The sequence below is a fragment of the Myxine glutinosa genome, chromosome 2 (assembly GCF_964187855.1).
Source record: "Myxine glutinosa chromosome 2, kmMyxGlut1.1, whole genome shotgun sequence".
NCBI lineage: Eukaryota > Metazoa > Chordata > Myxini > Myxiniformes > Myxinidae > Myxine > Myxine glutinosa.
In genome coordinates this window covers 257,447,151-257,466,173 of record NC_136262.1, presented here as the reverse complement: position 1 = coordinate 257,466,173, position 19,023 = coordinate 257,447,151, and the positions used below count along the sequence as shown (strand labels likewise).

The window sequence follows — 19,023 nt, the reverse complement described above, 5'->3', positions numbered from 1 at the left end:
CAAAAAACGGCGATTTGATTACCCACGTGACCCACTACATCATCTCGAGGATATTTTTTGCTGCAGGTTGTTTTTATATTGATTTTGACTATCAGAGGATTCTTGACCAGAAAAATCTTTGTCAAATTCACTTTCTGACGAGTCTGAAGCGAATTGTGCAGCCATTATCCGTTGTGTGCCGAGACAACCTTGCCTTTGATCACGTCACGCAGATGATGCCATGACCATAGCGATTTTTAGGGGCAGTACCTGACGGGTTTGCTTTTTCAACTGTAGCACTTCAAAATATTATTTGAATTAAAAACCATATTCAGTTGTTTGTTTATTATTTAAAAAACAATATAATCACATCTAAAAAAAAAATTCTGGGTCTGTGGACCTTTAAGTGTTGGGGTCGCTTAGTAGGACAACGCTCAAATTTTTCTAATGTAATAAAACCAAGCAAACGAAAACAAATGCAGATTGGGTTACCAAGGTGTGGTCAACACGGAAAAAGACAAGTTGGCAGGGCTTGTTCAAGAGGTTTGCAAAGGTGATGAATGCATCTTCAACATCCAGGTTGAGGAGTAACACAGCCGCCAAGAAGGACATTCCTTGTACCTGAAACACCATGAAATAAGATTTGAATCAAGCTACATTGATAATATTGATGTGTAGTGTACATTGTGTGTAGTTTATGTGTAGTTTATCCCTGGTGTTGGGCTAGCGGCTAGGGTGCCGGCTTAGGATCCCAGGATCCTGGGTTCGAATCCCGGTCGATCGCTGAATTAACGCCAGGGGGGTTGACTCAGCCTGTCATCCTTCCAAGGTCGGCTAATTGAGTACCAGTTCACTGGTAATTCCCTGTTTGTCGCTAAAGGCGGCAAAAAGGGTTGGCGTCAGGAAGGGCATCCGGCCGTAAAACATTGCTTCAAAAAGGGGACCAAAAAACAACAACAACCACGGTTCCCGAAAAAGGCCAACCCCCGCTTGCGGGGAAAAATGGCCTCTAAAGGTGGTTATTATTTTAGTGTACTCAGAATTCTGTGTATTTACAAAATAAATACGCATCGTAATAATGCCTTACGTAGCCAACGTCTGGCCTGTAGCACGTGTATGCACCCAGCACGTTCTGGAGAGTGGAATGGTATGGCCCACCCTGTGGAACAGAGTATGTTTGAGGCACACATGTCTCATATTTGTCGATGATGAAGCATGCATAACAAGGCCATTCAATAGTGAGTAAACTTTGAAAACAATACCCGGAAATTGATGCAATTGTCTGGAATTGTAAATTATAAACAAATACCTTTTATATATTAATCACTTCTTAATTTGGTGGTGTTATTCAGAAGCAATGAAGTACACTACAACAGTGACTGTTAATACCTGGTGAGTGTTTTGCAGAAGACCTTTCTAATGGAAGAGAAATGTAAAACTGATGATGGAAGATATAAACCTCAAGGTCGACCGAATCGCCTTGGTTGGTAGGAATTCTGTGTTCGTTATTAGGCTGCTCCATTTTCTTGTTATTGCTTTATGGCTTGCTTGATTTTTAACGGAGGGTGAATGTGATGAAATATGATTTAATGTCTCGAGCTGCGTAAAGAGACGATCCGAGCGAAGGGACGACCCTGAGGGAGCTTATATAAGCTGCGTCCATTTGGTGCGCAATCGGGTGGCATTCTGTATCCCAGTGCTGTAGACTACTGATATGTAACAGGTACATAATTGTTTGCTTGCAGGAAACTAGAAGAGATGTATGCTCGATTGCTTTCTTTGTAGAACTAATAATCTGCATTCTTTGTGTTGTAGGATGAGTAGAGATATAGTTCAATAAAACCTCATTTATTGGAAGAGGTCTGAGTTTTATTTTACAACAATAATAAAGGCCACGACCACCTGAACGCCAATTATAAAGATACTGATTATAAAGTAATTAAATAATGACGTCATTGCACACACATGAAGTGTATACTATTTAATTAATCAATAATTTGATGCTGGATGGGTTGCCCACGATTGACATATTGATGTTATTGAGTGGCTGTGAATCGATACATTTTAAAAACCTTCTCGAATCATCAATACGTTAATATCGGCAATATCTTCTCCAATCGATTGCCTCATTGAACGGCAGAGCATTCTGTCATTTTAAAATCTGTGTATGTATATATGTATATATGTATATATATATATATATATATATATATATATATATATATATATATATATATATATATATATATATATATATATATATATATATATATATATATATATATATACACAGTCACGTGAAAAAGTAAGTACACCCCGTGTAAAGTTTTGACTTTTTCAACGTATTTCAACATATTTCAACATACAGCTATTTGATCTTCATTTCAACAATATTGATAAATAAAGGTGATATAATATAACAAATATCATGAAACATTTACATTTTGTAGTCCATTGTAAATAAACATAAATGCAAATTTCGCATGTGGAAAAAGTAAGTACACCCTTGGCTCTAATAGGTGGTATTGCCCCCTTTGGCAGAAACAACCTCAAGGAGGCGTTTCTTATAACTGTCTTCCAGTCTCTGACATCGACTGGGAGAAATTTTTGCCCACTCCTCCATGCAGAATTCTTCCAGCTGTGCGATGATTGAGGGGTTTCTTGCATGCACAGCTTGTTTCAAATCCCCCCCACAACATCTCGATGGGATTTAGATCCGGGCTTTGACTTGGCCATTCCAGAACCCTCCATTTCTTTCTTTTCAGCCATTCCTTAGTGGATTTACTGGTATGTTTAGGGTCATTGTCATGTTGCAAGGTCCACCTTCGGTTGAGCTTCAACTTTCCGACAGATGGCCTCACATTATCTCAAGCACCCTCTGGTACAATGAAGAATTCATAGTGGATGCTATGATGGTGAGCTGCCCAGACCCTGATGCAGCAAAGCTGCCCCAAAACATAATATTTCCACCACCATGCTTTACAGTTGGTATCAGGTTCTTGTGGTCAAATGCTGTCTTTGGTTTTCGCCAAACATGTCTTCTGGTACTGTGGCCAAATAGCTCTACCTTTGACTCATCTGTCCAGAGCATATTGTTCCAGAAGTGCTGGTCTTTGCCTAGGTGTTCATTGGCAAACTTTAGTCTTGCCCTGATGTTCTTTCTGGACAGTAAAGGTTTCCTCCTGGCACACCTCCCATGTAGATCAAATTTGTGCAGCCTCTTTCTAATGGTAGACTCGTGCACTTTGACATCAACAGTGGCAAGAGCTACCTGTAGGTCCCGTGATGACATTCTGGGGTTCTTAGAGACCTCTTTCAGCATCTTGCGGTCTGCTCTCGGTCTGATCTTGCTGGGGCGGCCTGGCCTGAACAAGGTGGCAGTTGTTTCGAATCTTCTCCACTTGTAGATGATCTTCCGGACAGTCGAATGATTGATTTCAAATTGTTTGGAGATCTTTTTAAATCCCTTCCCAGACTCGTAGGCATCGATAACCTTCTTTCTGAAGGCCCCAGAGAGCTCTTTTGATCTAAGCATGGTGACGCCGCACACTTCAACAACAAAGAGCAAACCAAACTAAATGTCTGAGGTTTAAATAAGACAGGTTCGTCCAAGATCCTCTCTAACGATGTTCTAATCATTTGCACCTGAGCTGGTGCACCTGATTCTAATTTTAGATATTTGAAGTAGTGATAAATGTCAGGGTGTACTTACTTTTTCCACATGCGAAATTTGCATTTATGTTTATTTAAATTATACAATGGACTACAAAATGTAAATGTTTCATGATATTTGTTATATTAGATCACCTTTATCTATCAATATTGTTGAAATGAAGATCAAATAGCTGTATGTTGAAATACGTTGAAAAAGTCAAAACTTTACATGGGGTGTACTTACTTTTTCACGTGACTGTATATGTGTGTGTGTGTGTGTGTCTCTCTCTCTCTCTGGATCTATGCATGCCCACATCTTTAAAGCTACAAAATTTATACCCCATACTCAGGGTACAGATACAGCTTTCTGCATGAAGTAGCATGGGCTATGTGGCCGTGGCATCCGTTGCCATTTTGAAGCTGCAAATCTTTGCCAAAGCGACCAATATAGCAATTTCTGGCAAACACGACAACCGATTGATCTCAAATTGTAATGGCCAGATGTTATGTGTGAAACATAATTAACCTTTTTGTTTTGGTGAAACATATGTGTGAAACGTTGTCCATGAAATAATTTAAATTATTGATTAAACTAAACTTTTCCCATCGCTGAGGACTCTTGTTCGTTGACTATTCAATAAAACCAACGAGATGTACTAATTGGCTGGACATGTGTTACAATTCTGGGTTTAAACAAACCTTCTGAAAGATGCAGAGCGATGGAAATGTTCGAGAGATATCCAACGTTATCAACTCCAAGCTGCTCTCTCTGTCCGCTCCATTTGCTCCAAGCTCTGTTAAAATGGAAACTGCAGGTTTGCACTGGTGATGTGTAGATAACAGTTAAACAAGGGCTTTTTTGTTTCACTATACTCTTCGACGTCATGACGTGGACTGATATGCCTCCGCCCACATTATTACATCATTATACTTGTATCAAGTTTGCTTTAAATGCCTTCAGCTGTTCACAAGTTCTCACATTTTTACCTGACGTGATCTCTGACCTTTGGCCTTTGACCTCGGGACCCCCAAAATCTAATCAGTTAATATTTACATCATTATACATATCTGTACCAAGTTTGAAGTAGATCCCTTTAGCCATTCTCAAGTTATAGACCTATTGCAGACTTTGAACTGTAACCTTTGACCTATTGAACCCAAAATGTAATCAGTTAATCTTTATAATATTATACATACCTGTATCATGTTTGAATTAGATCACTTCAGCCATTCTCAAGTTATAGACCTGTTACAGATTTGACCTTTGACCCCTAAATCAAATCACTTAATCTTTACATCTTTATACATGCCTGTACTAAGTTTGAATTAGATCACTTCAGCCGTTCTCAAGTTATAGACCTATTACAGACTTTGACCTTTGACCTCTTGACCCCAAAATCGAATTGGTTCATCTTTACATCTTTCTACATAGTGTACCAAATTTGGTCAGAATCCCATCACTGGTTCACAAGTTATCGCAGTAACAGTATTTGGAACCTAACATGACCTCTGACCTTTGACCTCGTGACCCCAAAATCGAATCAGTTAATCTTTACATCATTATACACAATTGTATCAAATTTGATCAGAATCCCATCACTGGTTCACAAGTTATACTTTTTGTTTTGGTGAAACCTATGTGTGAAACATTGTCTTTGAAATAATTAAAATTATTGATTAACCTAAACTTTCCCACTTTTCCCATTTTTTACCTAACATGACCTCTGACCTTTGACCTCGTGACCCCAAAATCGAATCAGTTAATCTTTACCTCATTATACATACCTGTGCCAAGTTTGACAAAGATCCCTTTAGCCGTTCTCAAGTTATCACGGTAACGAAAACCTATCATGGACGGACGGAGGGACGGCGGACAACCTGAAAACATAATGCCTCCGGCGACTTTCTCAGAGTATTGTCGGTCTGTACAACGCTGTGCAAAAGGTAATTCATACAGTGTTGACATTGTGTATCCAAATGCTTGTTGCGAAATGCAGTGCTTTGTTTCAGACATTTGTTTTGTTGAAATAGATGTGTACCTAAAGGAGATATTGAGCAATATTGTTCAAATTTCCACTATACAAGGCGCACACTGATTTTGAATGAGATGAAATGAGCCAAAATTGCAGAGAAAAATGGCAAGTGCGCACCTGGGACGATTGTGACATTTTTCATAACAGGTTATTCGAAGATCCAAGGGTAAATGTGACTTGTGTCACATTGTTATGACTCACTATCTAAGTCAATGTAGCAACACTTCCTGCAATGACAAGCTCAATCCACATCACCGACACATTACAAACACAAATTTCTTCCTTTAGAATCTTAGATCAAGGAAGCAGAGTTATCAAATGAAGGTGGTTTGAATAAAATGATATCATTCTTACTTTGGTCTTTTCAGACACGAGTAGACATCATCTTCCAACTTGGCACACAGATGATGCCATTTGTCTGCATGGTAGTCATCGTGCAAAAAATTTGCATTCTCTGTGTTGTACCAGTGTATATACTACAAAGAAGGTAGCATCTGTTCAAAGCAGTGTTCGACAGGTGAGTGCTTCAAAGGACTTCTGGAATAAATCTTTAACTATTGTGCTTATAGAACTTTTTTCTGTTCAGCTGAACGACCTGTTTTTTTGGGGGGTTTATTAACCAACTCTCTTCCAGTCTTGCTCCCTCTCTTCTCTCAGCCCGCTCATCCTCTCCAGGTACTCCATGAAACGCTCATTTTTCCAGTAACGTTGTGTTTGTGTCCTTCCCCCTCTCTCCCCATCTTGTCTACCGCTCCCTATGTTATATGTTTTATGTGTCGGTTTGTCTTTCTGTGTGATTAATGTTCGCTCTTTCACGAGCCTCGATCTTGTATACAAAAAAAAAAAAAAAAAAAAAAAAAAACCACCACCTGGGTGACTCCCAAAATCCAGGCTTGCTACCCACCTCCATTCTTTTGTTCCTCGCTTCCCCCGTATGTGGAACCGCCTTTCCAAGGACGGTCAATCCACTCTACCTCCTAGAACCTCAAGGATGCAGTGCCCCACCATCTCACATCACCCAACACCCCCATCCCTATCTGCAATCATTTACATCTCCAATAACTCCCACACCACCTCCCCAACCCAACAGTCATCTTGAAGGTTACTCCGTTTCCTCCCAGTCTCTCTCTCCTCCTGTCCTGTTTATTACTTGTGAAAATCGAGGATTTTTCAAGCATATTGATAGGTTGGGTTGGTCTTGTGCGTTATTCTGTCTGTCTGTTTGTCTGTCTGTCTGTCTGTCTTTCTGTCTGTCTTTCTGTCTGTCTGTCAGTTGCCTACAGGTCACAATTTTCAATCGATCTTCACCAAATGGTAGAGTTGGTCATAAGCCAGAAGCCTATTGTTTTTGGGGTCCAAAGGTCAATAGGTCAACATAGGCCAAAGGTCACCAACTGTCAAATTTCTAAAATCCTCAATTTTCATCCAATTGACTTGGAATTTGAAGAAGATTTGCATATCTGGTCACTGAATTCAACCACCAATTATATTTTAGGTCAACAAAGGCCAAAAGGTCAACATAGGCCAAATTTCTAAAATCCTCAATTTTCATCTGATTGACTTGAAATTTTAAGAGGATTTGCACATCTGGTCACTGAATTGAACCCCCAACTATTTTTGAGGTCAACACAGGCCAAAAGGTTAACATAGGCTAAAGATAAATCAACATAGGCCAAATTTATAAAATCCTCAATTTTCATCTGAATGACTTGAAATTTTAAGAAGATTTGCATACCAGGTTCCTGAATTCAACCACCAAGTATTTTTGAGGTCAACATAGGCCAAATTTCTAAAATCATTAATTTTCGTCTGACATTAAATTTTAAGAGGATTTGCATACCGGGTCACTGAATTCAACCATGAAGTATTTTTGAGGTCATCATAGGCCAACATCATAGGCAGAGAAGATAACTGAGAAGGAAGTTGAGGAAGCAATAAAAGCAATACCACCTTTAGAGGCCATTTTTCCCCGCAAAGCGGGGGTTGGCCTTTTTCGGGAACCGTGGTTGTTGTTGTTTTTTGGTCCCCTTTTTGAAGCAATGTTTTACGGCCGGATGCCCTTCCTGACGCCAACCCTTTTTGCCGCCTTTAACGACAAACAGGGAATTACCAGTGAACTGGTACTCAATTAGCCGACCTCGGAAGGATGACAGGCTGAGTCAACCCCCCTGGCGTTAATTCAGCGATCGACCGGGATTCGAACCCAGGATCCTAGGATCCTAAGCCGGCACCCTAGCCGCTAGCCCAATGAAGGGTAGAAAAGCGGGAGGGCCGACGGGAGTTGTGGGAGATATGTTGAAGGCAGCAGGAAGTTGGGGTGTGAAGAGAATGACAGAGATCTGTAATCTGGTGGTGAAAGAAGGCCGCATTCCAGTGGATTGAGAACTGAGTACCCTCGTCCCTCTATACAAGGGGAAAGGTGACCCTCTGGAGTGTGGCTCGTACCGAGCGATAAAGTTATTGGAGCATGGAATGAAGGTATTGGAAAGGGTGTTGGAGAGGAGGATAAGGAAGAAAGTGAAGATCGACGAAATTCAGTTTGGATTTATGCCAGGAAGAGGAACGACAGACGCGCTTTTCATTGTGAGGCAGTTGCAGGAGAAGTACATGGAGAAGAGGAAGAAGTTGTTTCTTGGGTTTGTTGATCTGGAGAAAGCATTCGATAGGGTTCCACGCAAAGTATTGACATGGGCATTGAGGAAGTTAGGAGTGGAGGAATGGTTGATCAGAGTAGTGATGGCAATGTACAAAAGAGCGCGCACAGCTGTAAGGACGAAGGCCGGGAACAGTGGTGAGTTTGAGGTGAAGGTGGGAGTGCATCACGGGTCGGTACTAAGTCCACTAATATTTGTAGCTGTGATGGAGGTGCTGGCTCAGAACATAAAGGAGGGTTTACCGTGGGAGTTGTTGTATGCAGATGATCTGGTGTTGATTGCGGAAAGTATGGATGGACTGAAGGAAAAGATGAACAAGTGGAAGGAATGTATGGAGACAAAAGGTCTGAAGGTGAATATCGGAAAGACGAAGGTGATGGCAAGTGGTAAAGCATGTGGTGAGGTGGAAAGAACTGGGAAGTGGCCCTGTGCTGTGTGTAGGAAGGGTGTCGGAGTGAACTCCATTCAATGTACAATGTGCGCTGAGTGGGTTCATCAAAAATGTAGTGGTCTGAGAGGGTCACTAACCAGTGTGGCAGCTACATTAAAATGTAAGGTGTGCACAGAGGGAGCTGCAGATGGAGGAAATGCTGAGTTGGATCTTGGAGACGGCGTGAAGCCGGAAGGTGTGAAAACATTTTGCTACCTCCGAGACATGCTGAATGGAGAAGGTGGATCAGACTCGGCAACGGTTGCTAGAGTGAGATGTGCATGGAAGAAGTTTCGGGAACTGAGTGGCGTGCTGATGATGAGGGGAGTGTCGTTGAAGCTGAAGGGAAAGGTGTATGCTGCATGTGTGAGAAGTGTTATGATTTATGGGAGCGAGACATGGGTAATGAACGTAGAGCAGCAACGAAGGTTGGAAAGGGTGGAAATGCGAATGGTTCGACGGATGTGCGGAGTATCGTTGAGAGAGAGGAAGACAAATGATGAATTGCGAAAGATGATGGGAATAGAGCCTGTGATTGATGCTGTGAAGAGGAACAGGTTGAGATGGTTTGGTCATGTGTTGAGGAAGGATGAAAGTGACTGGTTGAGAAGAGTGTTGGAAATGAATGTAGAAGGAAATAGAGGACGGGGAAGACCGAGAAAGACTTGGCTAAAGATGGTGGAAGAAGAAATGCGGGCAAGGGGGTTAACAAGGAGAGATGCAGAAAATAGGGCAAAATGGAGAAGATTGTCATGGGGACCGCAAGGCTAACCCCCGCTCTAGTAGGGAAAATGGCCTTTAAAATGCATGTTGTGTGTTGTTGTTGTATAGGCCAACAACTTGTTTTAGGGCTATTTAACAAATGCTGTGCATGACAAATTTTTGTTTGTTTATTCACTTGCTTGTCGCATCTACCTGCTGCTCCAATGTCCCACTCAGTACATAGTCTTTTGCCCGTCGTCTGTCACCTTTTAATACCCAAATAAAGCAATAAGAAAATCAGTGGATATTAATTATCAAACAATTTACAGAGAATTTCATGTAATATCAAGAAATATCATTATTAGCACAAGTAAAAAAGGTTTAGATACCTCTGCCACCGAAGGTGGATGTTGGTTTTGTTTTCACCCCTGTCTATTTGTCTGTGAGCATGATATCTCAAAAAGTTGTGGATTGGTTATGACAAATCTCGGTGGACGAGTTGGGTAGTTGATAAGAACAAGTCGATACGATTTTGGTTTAGGTACGGTTAAGATCCGGCCTATCAATGGGATTGAAAAGGTAAACTGTTCAGCCTAGCAGAGGTATGCGCTCTACTGAAGGCCGTTATAGTTCCCATTTTGCATTCTCTGTTGACCTTTACAATCAATACCCTTCCTGGAGTGACATTGCCGCCACTTGAGTACACACGTGCAATCAATATTAGAGTGTGCGTGTACTCGTACTTGTCAAGTTAATGGCTGGTATTTTCTTTCTTTGTTTACTTATTGTCGATCATTTTCGAATTTGCTTTGTACAAGATGCTGAAACATCAATTTGTTCAATTCAGCATAAACAGCTACTTAACATCAGATTTCTCGAAAAACAATGACTTTAAACCTCTGTTGTAATTATTCCACAGTATAGTCGCAGACACAAGTAACCGTAAAGAAAAGGGCAAAAGGCTTGTCATACAAAATTGCTATTTTGCACATCGAATGGTCAATAACATTTGGTAAGATTTATTTGATCTCATCAACATTTTCTAGTCTGAGTTACAACTCCGATAAAAAATGTGTTTTATCGAATAGAGGTTGTTAAGAATATGTTTCGCGTTGTGGGAAATGAGGTGCAGTTGATGGTTTATATGTTAGCAAATGAAAACGTTTGACCACCTTTTTTGAAGCAGAAATGCAGATTTATTAGTCACATGTTCAAGCCAGTTTGCATTTTTGTTCCTTACAGGAGCGAGGTTCAAGGAAGAGTATGGAGGAGAATTTGATCAAGGCTTACAATATAACACAAATTTGCAATTTGTTTTCCAGCACAATTTAGGCAGATGGAAGCTGAGGTGAGAGGGGAATGCGATGCAATTAAAATGTGGGCAGCGAGACAACAGGTGGGTCCAACAAGGGGATCAACAGGAGGAGAGAGGAGGGAAGGAAAATTAGCAACCTGAAAATAAATGCGGACAGGTGGAGGGTTAATCAGGTCAGAAAAGATGATGGGTAGGGATGGAGGATGATGAGGTGGTGGTGCACAGCCAGCTTAAAGCCCTGGAAGGAATAATGGGATGGAATCGACTGAGGAAGAAGGTTGATGTTCCTCCAATTAGCACGTCACAGGCTCAATGTGTGCGACCAAAACTTTTGCCAAGCTATCTAATACACCTACAACTTTATTTTGTTTTCATATGGGCTGGCAGGATGGCCTAACGGTATCCACAGTTGCCTTGGAGTCGTTTAGCCTGGGTTTGAATCCCGACCCAGCTATAAACTGTCACCCAGGTGTTTCACAGGCAGGTTGATCAATCAATGTGTGTGCCATCCCACAGATGGACATTAAACTGGCTCGTCTGCTGGCATTAGTTTAGTGGTCATGAAAGATCCTACGGTGTCCTTTGCGAAGGGTAGGTGGGCTATCGTTGGCACCTGGCCATATTCAAAATTCCTGCCCAAACCTACAGGGGGCGCTGCATCAGCGGCACAGCCGCACCCCCAGCAATGATGCAACCACCAGCAGCCACAGACTGCCTTTGGAATGAATGAATAATTTGCCTTAATCTCTTCCGATCAGTTCATTCTCACCGAATATTGATGGCTCACTCTTGTCTTCAGAGTATGACATGTTCAAACTACATAACCTATTCAAGGTAGGTTAAACTAAATATATCAAACTACATACGGTCACATAACCCACAATGATCAACTTCACCTTACAGCCCATCCAAAGGATAAATTGCAGAAAAAGTTTCACCTTACTCTTGAAAAACATTTTCAATAATTTGACTTTCACAGTAAGGTGCTTTCAAGACATACCGCCATTTTCAGACTCCAAACTTGATTCGCTGTAACTTCTCCACTTCTCTTTGGCTCGCGAGAGAAATATTTCGTACAACTCTGCAAGGACAAGCGCAGCCAGAAACACGGGCAGAGTCAAAATTCAGCAGGTTGGACAAAAATGTAAAGCTGACCGACTGACTGCCCAATCAGCATTTACATTTCCGATGTTAAGGATCACATGACATCTATTGAAAATAGTAGGACATTGCACACCGGAACACTCAATTCCTCACCTAAAGATGACATTGGATAAATAAATTAATCTCGATTCTAGAAGGAATGTGGTTGCTGGATCAAGTTAGTGGTGACAAGGAATTGTGCATAACCAGAGGAAAACCTAAATATTTAGCTTTAGCACCTGAGTGTGATAGGTCAAATTAACTTCTCCCTTATTTTTTTTATTTTTTTTGTATACAAGATCGAGCCTCTGGTAAGACCTAACATTAATCACAAACAAACAAACTGACACATAAAACATTGATAAAGGGAGCGGGAGACAAGATGGGGGGAGAGGGAAGCGCACAAATACAACATTTGAGAGCAGGGACATCGGGAGATCTGTGGGAGGGAGAAGGCTTGGGGTGGGGGGGGCATGTGAAAGGGGGTGGGAGAGGTATAAAACACAAGGACACTGCTAGGACTTCCAGGAAAGAAGTTGGTATTTCAAAAAAGTGGATCTGGGGTGAATTAACAGGGATAGAAAAGATCAAGGTTTTGGATGGGGGAAGATAAGAGATGGTGGTGAACAGCTGTTTTAAAGACCTGGAGGGAGGAGAGGGATTGAAGAGAGTGAGGGAGTTTGTTCCAGAGGCGGGAGAAAAGAGGAATGAAGGAGTGAAGGTGAGCAGAAAGTCTTGATTTTGGCAGTTTAACCATAAGAGGGTTGCTGGCAGATCTTGTGCAACCTGCAGGAATATTTGGGGGACAGAACACAGAGACAGCTGGGGGAGCAAGGCCGGAAAGGAGTCCTGTCCACAAGTTTCCTGAAACAGGTACACCTCATAACCAATATAACCAGGATGATGAGACCAAATAAAATCCACATCCTCTTCATATTACTTAACCTCTTGCACCTCTTTCACAAACTCTCATCCTTCTAAATTCTAAGTGTTATATTTGTTCAGGCAAAACGGCATACAGAGAAATAAAATGTGCACACGTAGCAAAACGGCCTCAATCTATCGGATATCATCTTCATGAAGTAATTTGGAAACATGCCATAACGTTTCATTCTCTATAGATTTTCATATTCTTCTGATTACAACCAGTTTTCTATCAATACTGCCCATTCGTCAGTTTAAATTTGAAATGTGCATAAAATTTACATTACAATGAAATGAATGAAATAACTTTATCTGGAAATATCTATAACCCTATTTGTGAACGTCTGTTTGTTCGGTTGTGCCTCATGGACAGCCTAAGGAAGTGACTTAGAGAGGGAAGAGGGGGTTTATTGGGGGTAACTTTTTACGACAAAAAAAATGGCGCATCAGATTTATACAAGGGGCGTGCCCAAGGGGCGTGGCAGCAGGGCGTGCCCAAGGAGAATGGCTTCCTCTGACTATAAAAAGCCCACTACACACACGTGAGTGACTATTTTCCGGGTAACTCTGCTAGTTTTAAATAATTGACACTGAAATGTATTGTGTAAGTTTATGTTTCTGTAAACCATCAAACCCAATTAAAGGATATCCACATGACGAAACTAGAACGGCACTCACTCACTAGAGCGCATACCTCTTCCGGGCTGAACTGTTTACATTTTGTATCCCACTGATAAGGTCTGGGTCCAGATCCGGCCTAACTAAAATCTAATCACCTTGTTGTCATCACCTACCCAACTCATCCACCAAGTTTTGTAACATTATGCTATATAACGCTTTTGGCCCTATCTCTCAATGGTGAGGAATCACTTTAAAATTATAGTATCCGGATCTGGATCTTCACCAAAATCGAATCATTTCGTCTTTGTCACACACACAACCTGTCCACCAAGTTTCGTCTAAGTCCGTCCAAAACGTTTTGAGATATCCTGCACACAGACAGACAAACAGACAGACAAATAAACAGACAAACAGCGTTGAAAACATAACCTCCATCCACCTTCAGTGGCAGAGGTAATTATTTTATATGGATGACCAAAGATAACCTCATTAAAAGTGAAGAGGTGGAATAGGAGGAGAGGGCAAAGGATAAGCACCATAAAGACAATGGAAGATGATAAATCAAAAAAGAGTAAAGATGTTTTTGAAAGGGGAAAATGGAGCAAATCTAGGTGTGGCTGACCTGGGGTTATGTTAAGTTCATTTCCTATAGCCAAGCTCCAAACTTTTCCACGGATGCTTGGAGGAAGACCGTGCCACCACAACTCACGCACCTTGCGTGTGCCACACCTGACAATTGCAAAGCAAAATCACGAACCACATATCGATGGATGCTGGAGCACAGTCAGGGAAACGCAAGGATCTGTAGCAAATTCAGAGAACATGCATTATTACAATTGGACTACACCTTTTGAAGTTTGGAAAATTGCAGAAACACAAGGCTAGGATAGTATTGATGTTCTACAGGTTGGCCTAAGAGTCGCTTTATACCCTTCCCCAGTGAAGCATTTGTTCTTAAACTTTTCCAACATACAGTATGTATTTTAATATAATTGGATGAATGTGCCGTCTATCGAAGCTCATGGGCACGAAATTCGGATGAATGTGCCATCTATCAAAGCTCACAGGCACGAAATTCGGATGAATGTGCCATCTATCGAAGCTCACAGGCACGAAATTCGGATGAATGTGCCATCTATCGAAGCTCACAGGCACGAAATTCGGATGAATGTGCCATCTATCAAAGCTCACAGGCACGAAATTCGGATGAATGTGCCATCCATCGAAGCTCACAGGCACGAAATTCGGATGAATGTGCCATCTATCGAAGCTCACAGGCACGAAATTCGGATGAATGTGCCATCTATCGAAGCTCACAGGCACGACATTCGGATGAATGTGCCATCTATCAAAGCTCACAGGCACGAAATTCGGATGAATGTGCCATCTATCGAAGCTCACAGGCACGAAATTCGGATGAATGTGCCATCTATCGAAGCTCATGGGCACGAAATTCGGATGAATGTGCCATCTGAGGAAAATCCACATTTCATTTTGGAATTGGAGAATCATCTACCACATGTGATTATATAGGCAGGAACGACGTCAGTACATCATTTTATTTGGTCCCTATTTTTATGATGGACCAGTAAATGGTGTAGCCTAAGCCCATATGTTAAAAGACTGGTGGTAACACCACTTGATGATGCAGGAATAGCCGGAAGTGTCTGGTTGAACAAGACGGTGCACCCGTGCAATTTGAGTTGCATGTTCGGGACTATCTCAATGAAAAGGTCCCTCAAAAATGGATTGAATGCGGATCACCAACATCACCAGCTCCTCTAACATGGCCACCATGTAGTACAGATATAACGACTCCAGACAACTCTTTGTGGGGATTCATCAAGGAGAAATTTGTCGACCAACCGCTCGGTATAGGACGATTGAAGAATTGTGCACTGCAGACGTGGCCTCTTTGACAAATATGAACCCACAAATGCCACACAAGATGTCTAAGAGGATTTGGTGACAAATTCAGTGGCGCAAGGAGAATAATGGAATGCTTACAGCTTGAATGATTAATTATTGTACGTACTGCACAATAAAACCTGAATATTAGGGTTTAAGAACAAAGGCTTTACCAGGGAGTGGAAATGCGACTTTCAGGCCACCCTGTGCATTCCTGGTGATATCGTACGTTGCTGGATAGCATTGACTCTTTGTTGAAGGTGAAATCATCATGTAATAATATTCTGAAAAGCTAAAACTGCAACTCGATAAGCTTACGAATGTTCCCAATTGGGTAAGATCTCCATGGTCCAGATGGATCCCGCCTGAATAATGCTCTCTTCCTTCTTGCAGCGTTCTTTTAGGAGCTGCTTTTGGCGCTGAGCATCACGTGCTTCTGTCAGAATCATGCAAATATAAAGGTTTGACAAGAAAGACAGATGTAACATTGCATGACAAGTATGTGGGGTGTTCAAAAAGTTAAACAAGTGAGATACTTACAATAGTCCAAGGTACGCCAGAAAAATACATTAAAGGAAAGGTTCAAGGTGTGTACATATATATATATACAGTAAAACTTCCTCCAACGCGGGGGATACGTGGAGGAATCATGTAATGATTCCAAAAAATTGGTGAAACCAAAAAACTGACCCTAAAACAGGCTTTCTTGCCTTTTTTACATGTTTCTTTGCATGGAGTGGTGCAGCATTATTAAATATACATGAAAATAAGTGTTAGTATCATAATAGTACTGTATTATTGCAAAATAACTCGCCTTATTGTGAGGTGGTTGTTGGAGGTTTGGGTGATTTGCTGGTGGATGGTGATGAAGTGCTGCTGGTAGCTGTTGAAGTAGGCCTAAATAATTGTGTTATAGGCACTTTCTTTGCCTTGTTTTAACTCCCTGTGAAGTTCTGCGTATGGATTTAAAGCCGACTCTATGGCCCACTTGTACTTCAAGCTTCTTTCCACAAAAGGATCTATCCTTACAGCAATTTCTTGGGCAGTTTTTGTTGCCTTGAAGAGTTCCTCCAGCAGTTTGGTGGGTAAGTCTGCCTTTTCTGGCTCTTCATCATGTTCTTCATTGTCTTCTTCATGAGACGTCTGGGTCACAAGTTCTTCACTGGACAGTTCTTCTCCATGGGAAGAGATCTTCTACTTCTTCCATGTCATCAAATCCTTCCCCAAGTTGTTTTTGTAACAACTAAACTTTATTTTATCATCAAATCTCCCCCTCCTAATGGTTGATTCATTCACGCCATATTGCCTGGCCAAAGATGAAGCAGAAACTGATGATAATTTATTCAGGATATAAAGTTTGACCTCCATGGTCATTGTTTTCCTCCTCTTCTTGTCTGGTTGGTTCAAATTGGGTCTTTTGGGAGCCATAATGATCGACGTAAGTTCACTTGATGGCGGCAGGTTCGGAGATGGCGATAGGTGGCAGCTCGTGCTGCACGTGTATATAAATTAAATAGCAATTAAGCAATGTAATAAGGAATAAGGAAAAAGAATAAAATATATGGGGAAACGCCGGCCGTTTTTGTCGCAATTAATCCAGAATGTAAAATCGAACTGCGATCGCGATGACGGCAGGTGGCGACTCATATCATCGTATGTATAAATTAAAGATTAATTAACCCTTGTCCACACAAGGGGGTCTTTTTAGCCTTGTATTTAGCCCAAGATCGCCCTCTCTCAGATCTCTCGATGTCTCCATGTCTCTCGGTCCCTGCTCTCAAATGTTGTGTTTGTGTCCTTCCCCCTCTCTCCCCATCTTGTCTACCGCTCCCTATGTTATATGTTTTATGTGTCGGTTTGTCTTTCTGTGTGATTAATGTTCGCTCTTTCACGAGCCTCGATATTGTATACAAAAAAAAAAAAAAAAAAAAAAAAAAAGAACACCTGCCTTGTGTGTACAAGGGTTAAGTAAAGTACAGCACAGTAACACGGAATTAGAATAATATAAATATTTGGGAAAACACCAGTCACGATCGCATAAATGCGAAACACACCCTTGTGCTGGGGAGGTTTTGACGCATTTAATTCAGCGTGGAAATTGGAAACCGCGTTCGAGGAAGCCGCGTTGGAGGAAGTTTTCCTGCATATACAGTCACGTGAAAAAGTAAGTACACCCCATGTAAAGTTTTGACGTTTTCAACATATTTCAACATACAGCTATTTGATCTTCATTTCAACAATATTGAGAGATAAAGGTGATATAATATAACAAATATGAAACATTTACATTTTGTAGTCCATTGTATAATTTACATAAACATAAATGCCTTCTGTCTTCTGGTACTGTGGCCAAATAGCTCTACCTTTGACTCATCTGTCCAGAGCACATTGTTCCAGAAGTGCTGATCTTTGCCTAGGTGTTCATTGGCAAACTTTAGTCTTGCCCTGATGTTATTTCTGGCTAGCAAAGGTTTCCTGCTGGCACACCTCCCATGTATATCAAATTTGTGCAGCCTCTTTCTCATGGTAGGCTCGTGCACTTTGACATCAACAGTGGCAAGAGCTACCTGCAGGTCCCGTGATGACATTCTGGGGTTCTTAGAGACTTCTTTCAGCATCATGCGGTCTGCTCTCGGGCTGAACTTGCTGGGTCTGCCTGGCCTGAACAAGTTGGCAGTTGTTTGGAATCGTCTCCACTTGCAGATGATCTTCCGGACAGTCGAATGATTGATTTCAAATTGTTTGGAGATCTTTTTAAATCCCTTCCCAGACTCGTAGGCATCTATAACCTTCTTTCTGAAGGCCTCAGAGAGCTCTTTTGATCTCGGCATGGTGACGCCACACACTTCAACAACAAAGAGCAAACCAAACTAAATGTCTGAGGTTTAAATAAGACAGGTTCCTCCAAGATCCTCTCTAATGATGTTCTAATCATTTGCACCTGAGCTGGTGCACCTGATTCTAATTTTAGGTATTTGAAGTAGTGATAAATGTAGGGGTGTACTTACTTTTTCCACATGTGAAATTTGCATTTATGTTTATTTAAATTATACAATGGACTACAAAATGTAAATGTTTCATGATATTTGTTATATTATATCACCTTTATCTATCAATATTGTTGAAATGAAGATCAAATAGCTGTATGTTGAAATATGTTGAAAAAGTCAAAACTTTACATGGGGTGTACTTACTTTTTCACGTGACTGTATATGCAGGAAAACTTCCTCCAACGCGGCTTCCTCGAACGCGGTTTCCAATTTCCACGCTGAATTAAATGTGTCAAAACCTCCCCAGCACGAGGGTGTGTTTCGCATTTATATATACATATATACAACAACAACAACAACAACAACATGCATTTTAAGGCCATTTTCCCCGCTAGAGCGGGGGTTAGCCTTGCGGGCCCCATGACAATCATGGTTCCCTGTTTTGAGGCAATGTTTTTATGGCCGGATGCCCTTCCTGGCGCCAACCCTGATTCGCCTCTTATGATGCGCAGGGATACGGTGTACCTATTCTAAATCGGGGAACACACCGTGATCATTCATCCCAGCAAGCTGGTACTCAATTTACCGACCTCAGAAGGATGACAGGCTGAGTCAACCCCCCTGGCGTTAATTCAGCGATCGACCGGGATTCGAACCCAGGATCCTAGGA

At 41.4% G+C, this 19,023-nt stretch overlaps 1 protein-coding gene across 2 annotated transcripts in view; it reads right to left on the bottom strand.

Annotated features, from left to right (window-relative positions):
* LOC137420625 (TBC1 domain family member 12) overlaps positions 1-19,023 on the bottom strand; it is a 114,062-nt gene that overhangs the window by 5,513 nt on the left and 89,526 nt on the right. For both annotated transcript variants that reach the window (XM_068105839.2, XM_068105841.2), the window contains 6 exons: positions 15,682-15,799; positions 14,078-14,184; positions 11,768-11,848; positions 4,333-4,427; positions 1,067-1,138; positions 472-600 (listed from right to left, as the gene is read on the bottom strand). In XM_068105839.2, coding sequence (XP_067961940.2) covers positions 472-600; positions 1,067-1,138; positions 4,333-4,427; positions 11,768-11,848; positions 14,078-14,184; positions 15,682-15,799 — 602 coding nt within the window. The remainder of the gene's footprint in view (positions 1-471; positions 601-1,066; positions 1,139-4,332; positions 4,428-11,767; positions 11,849-14,077; positions 14,185-15,681; positions 15,800-19,023) is intronic.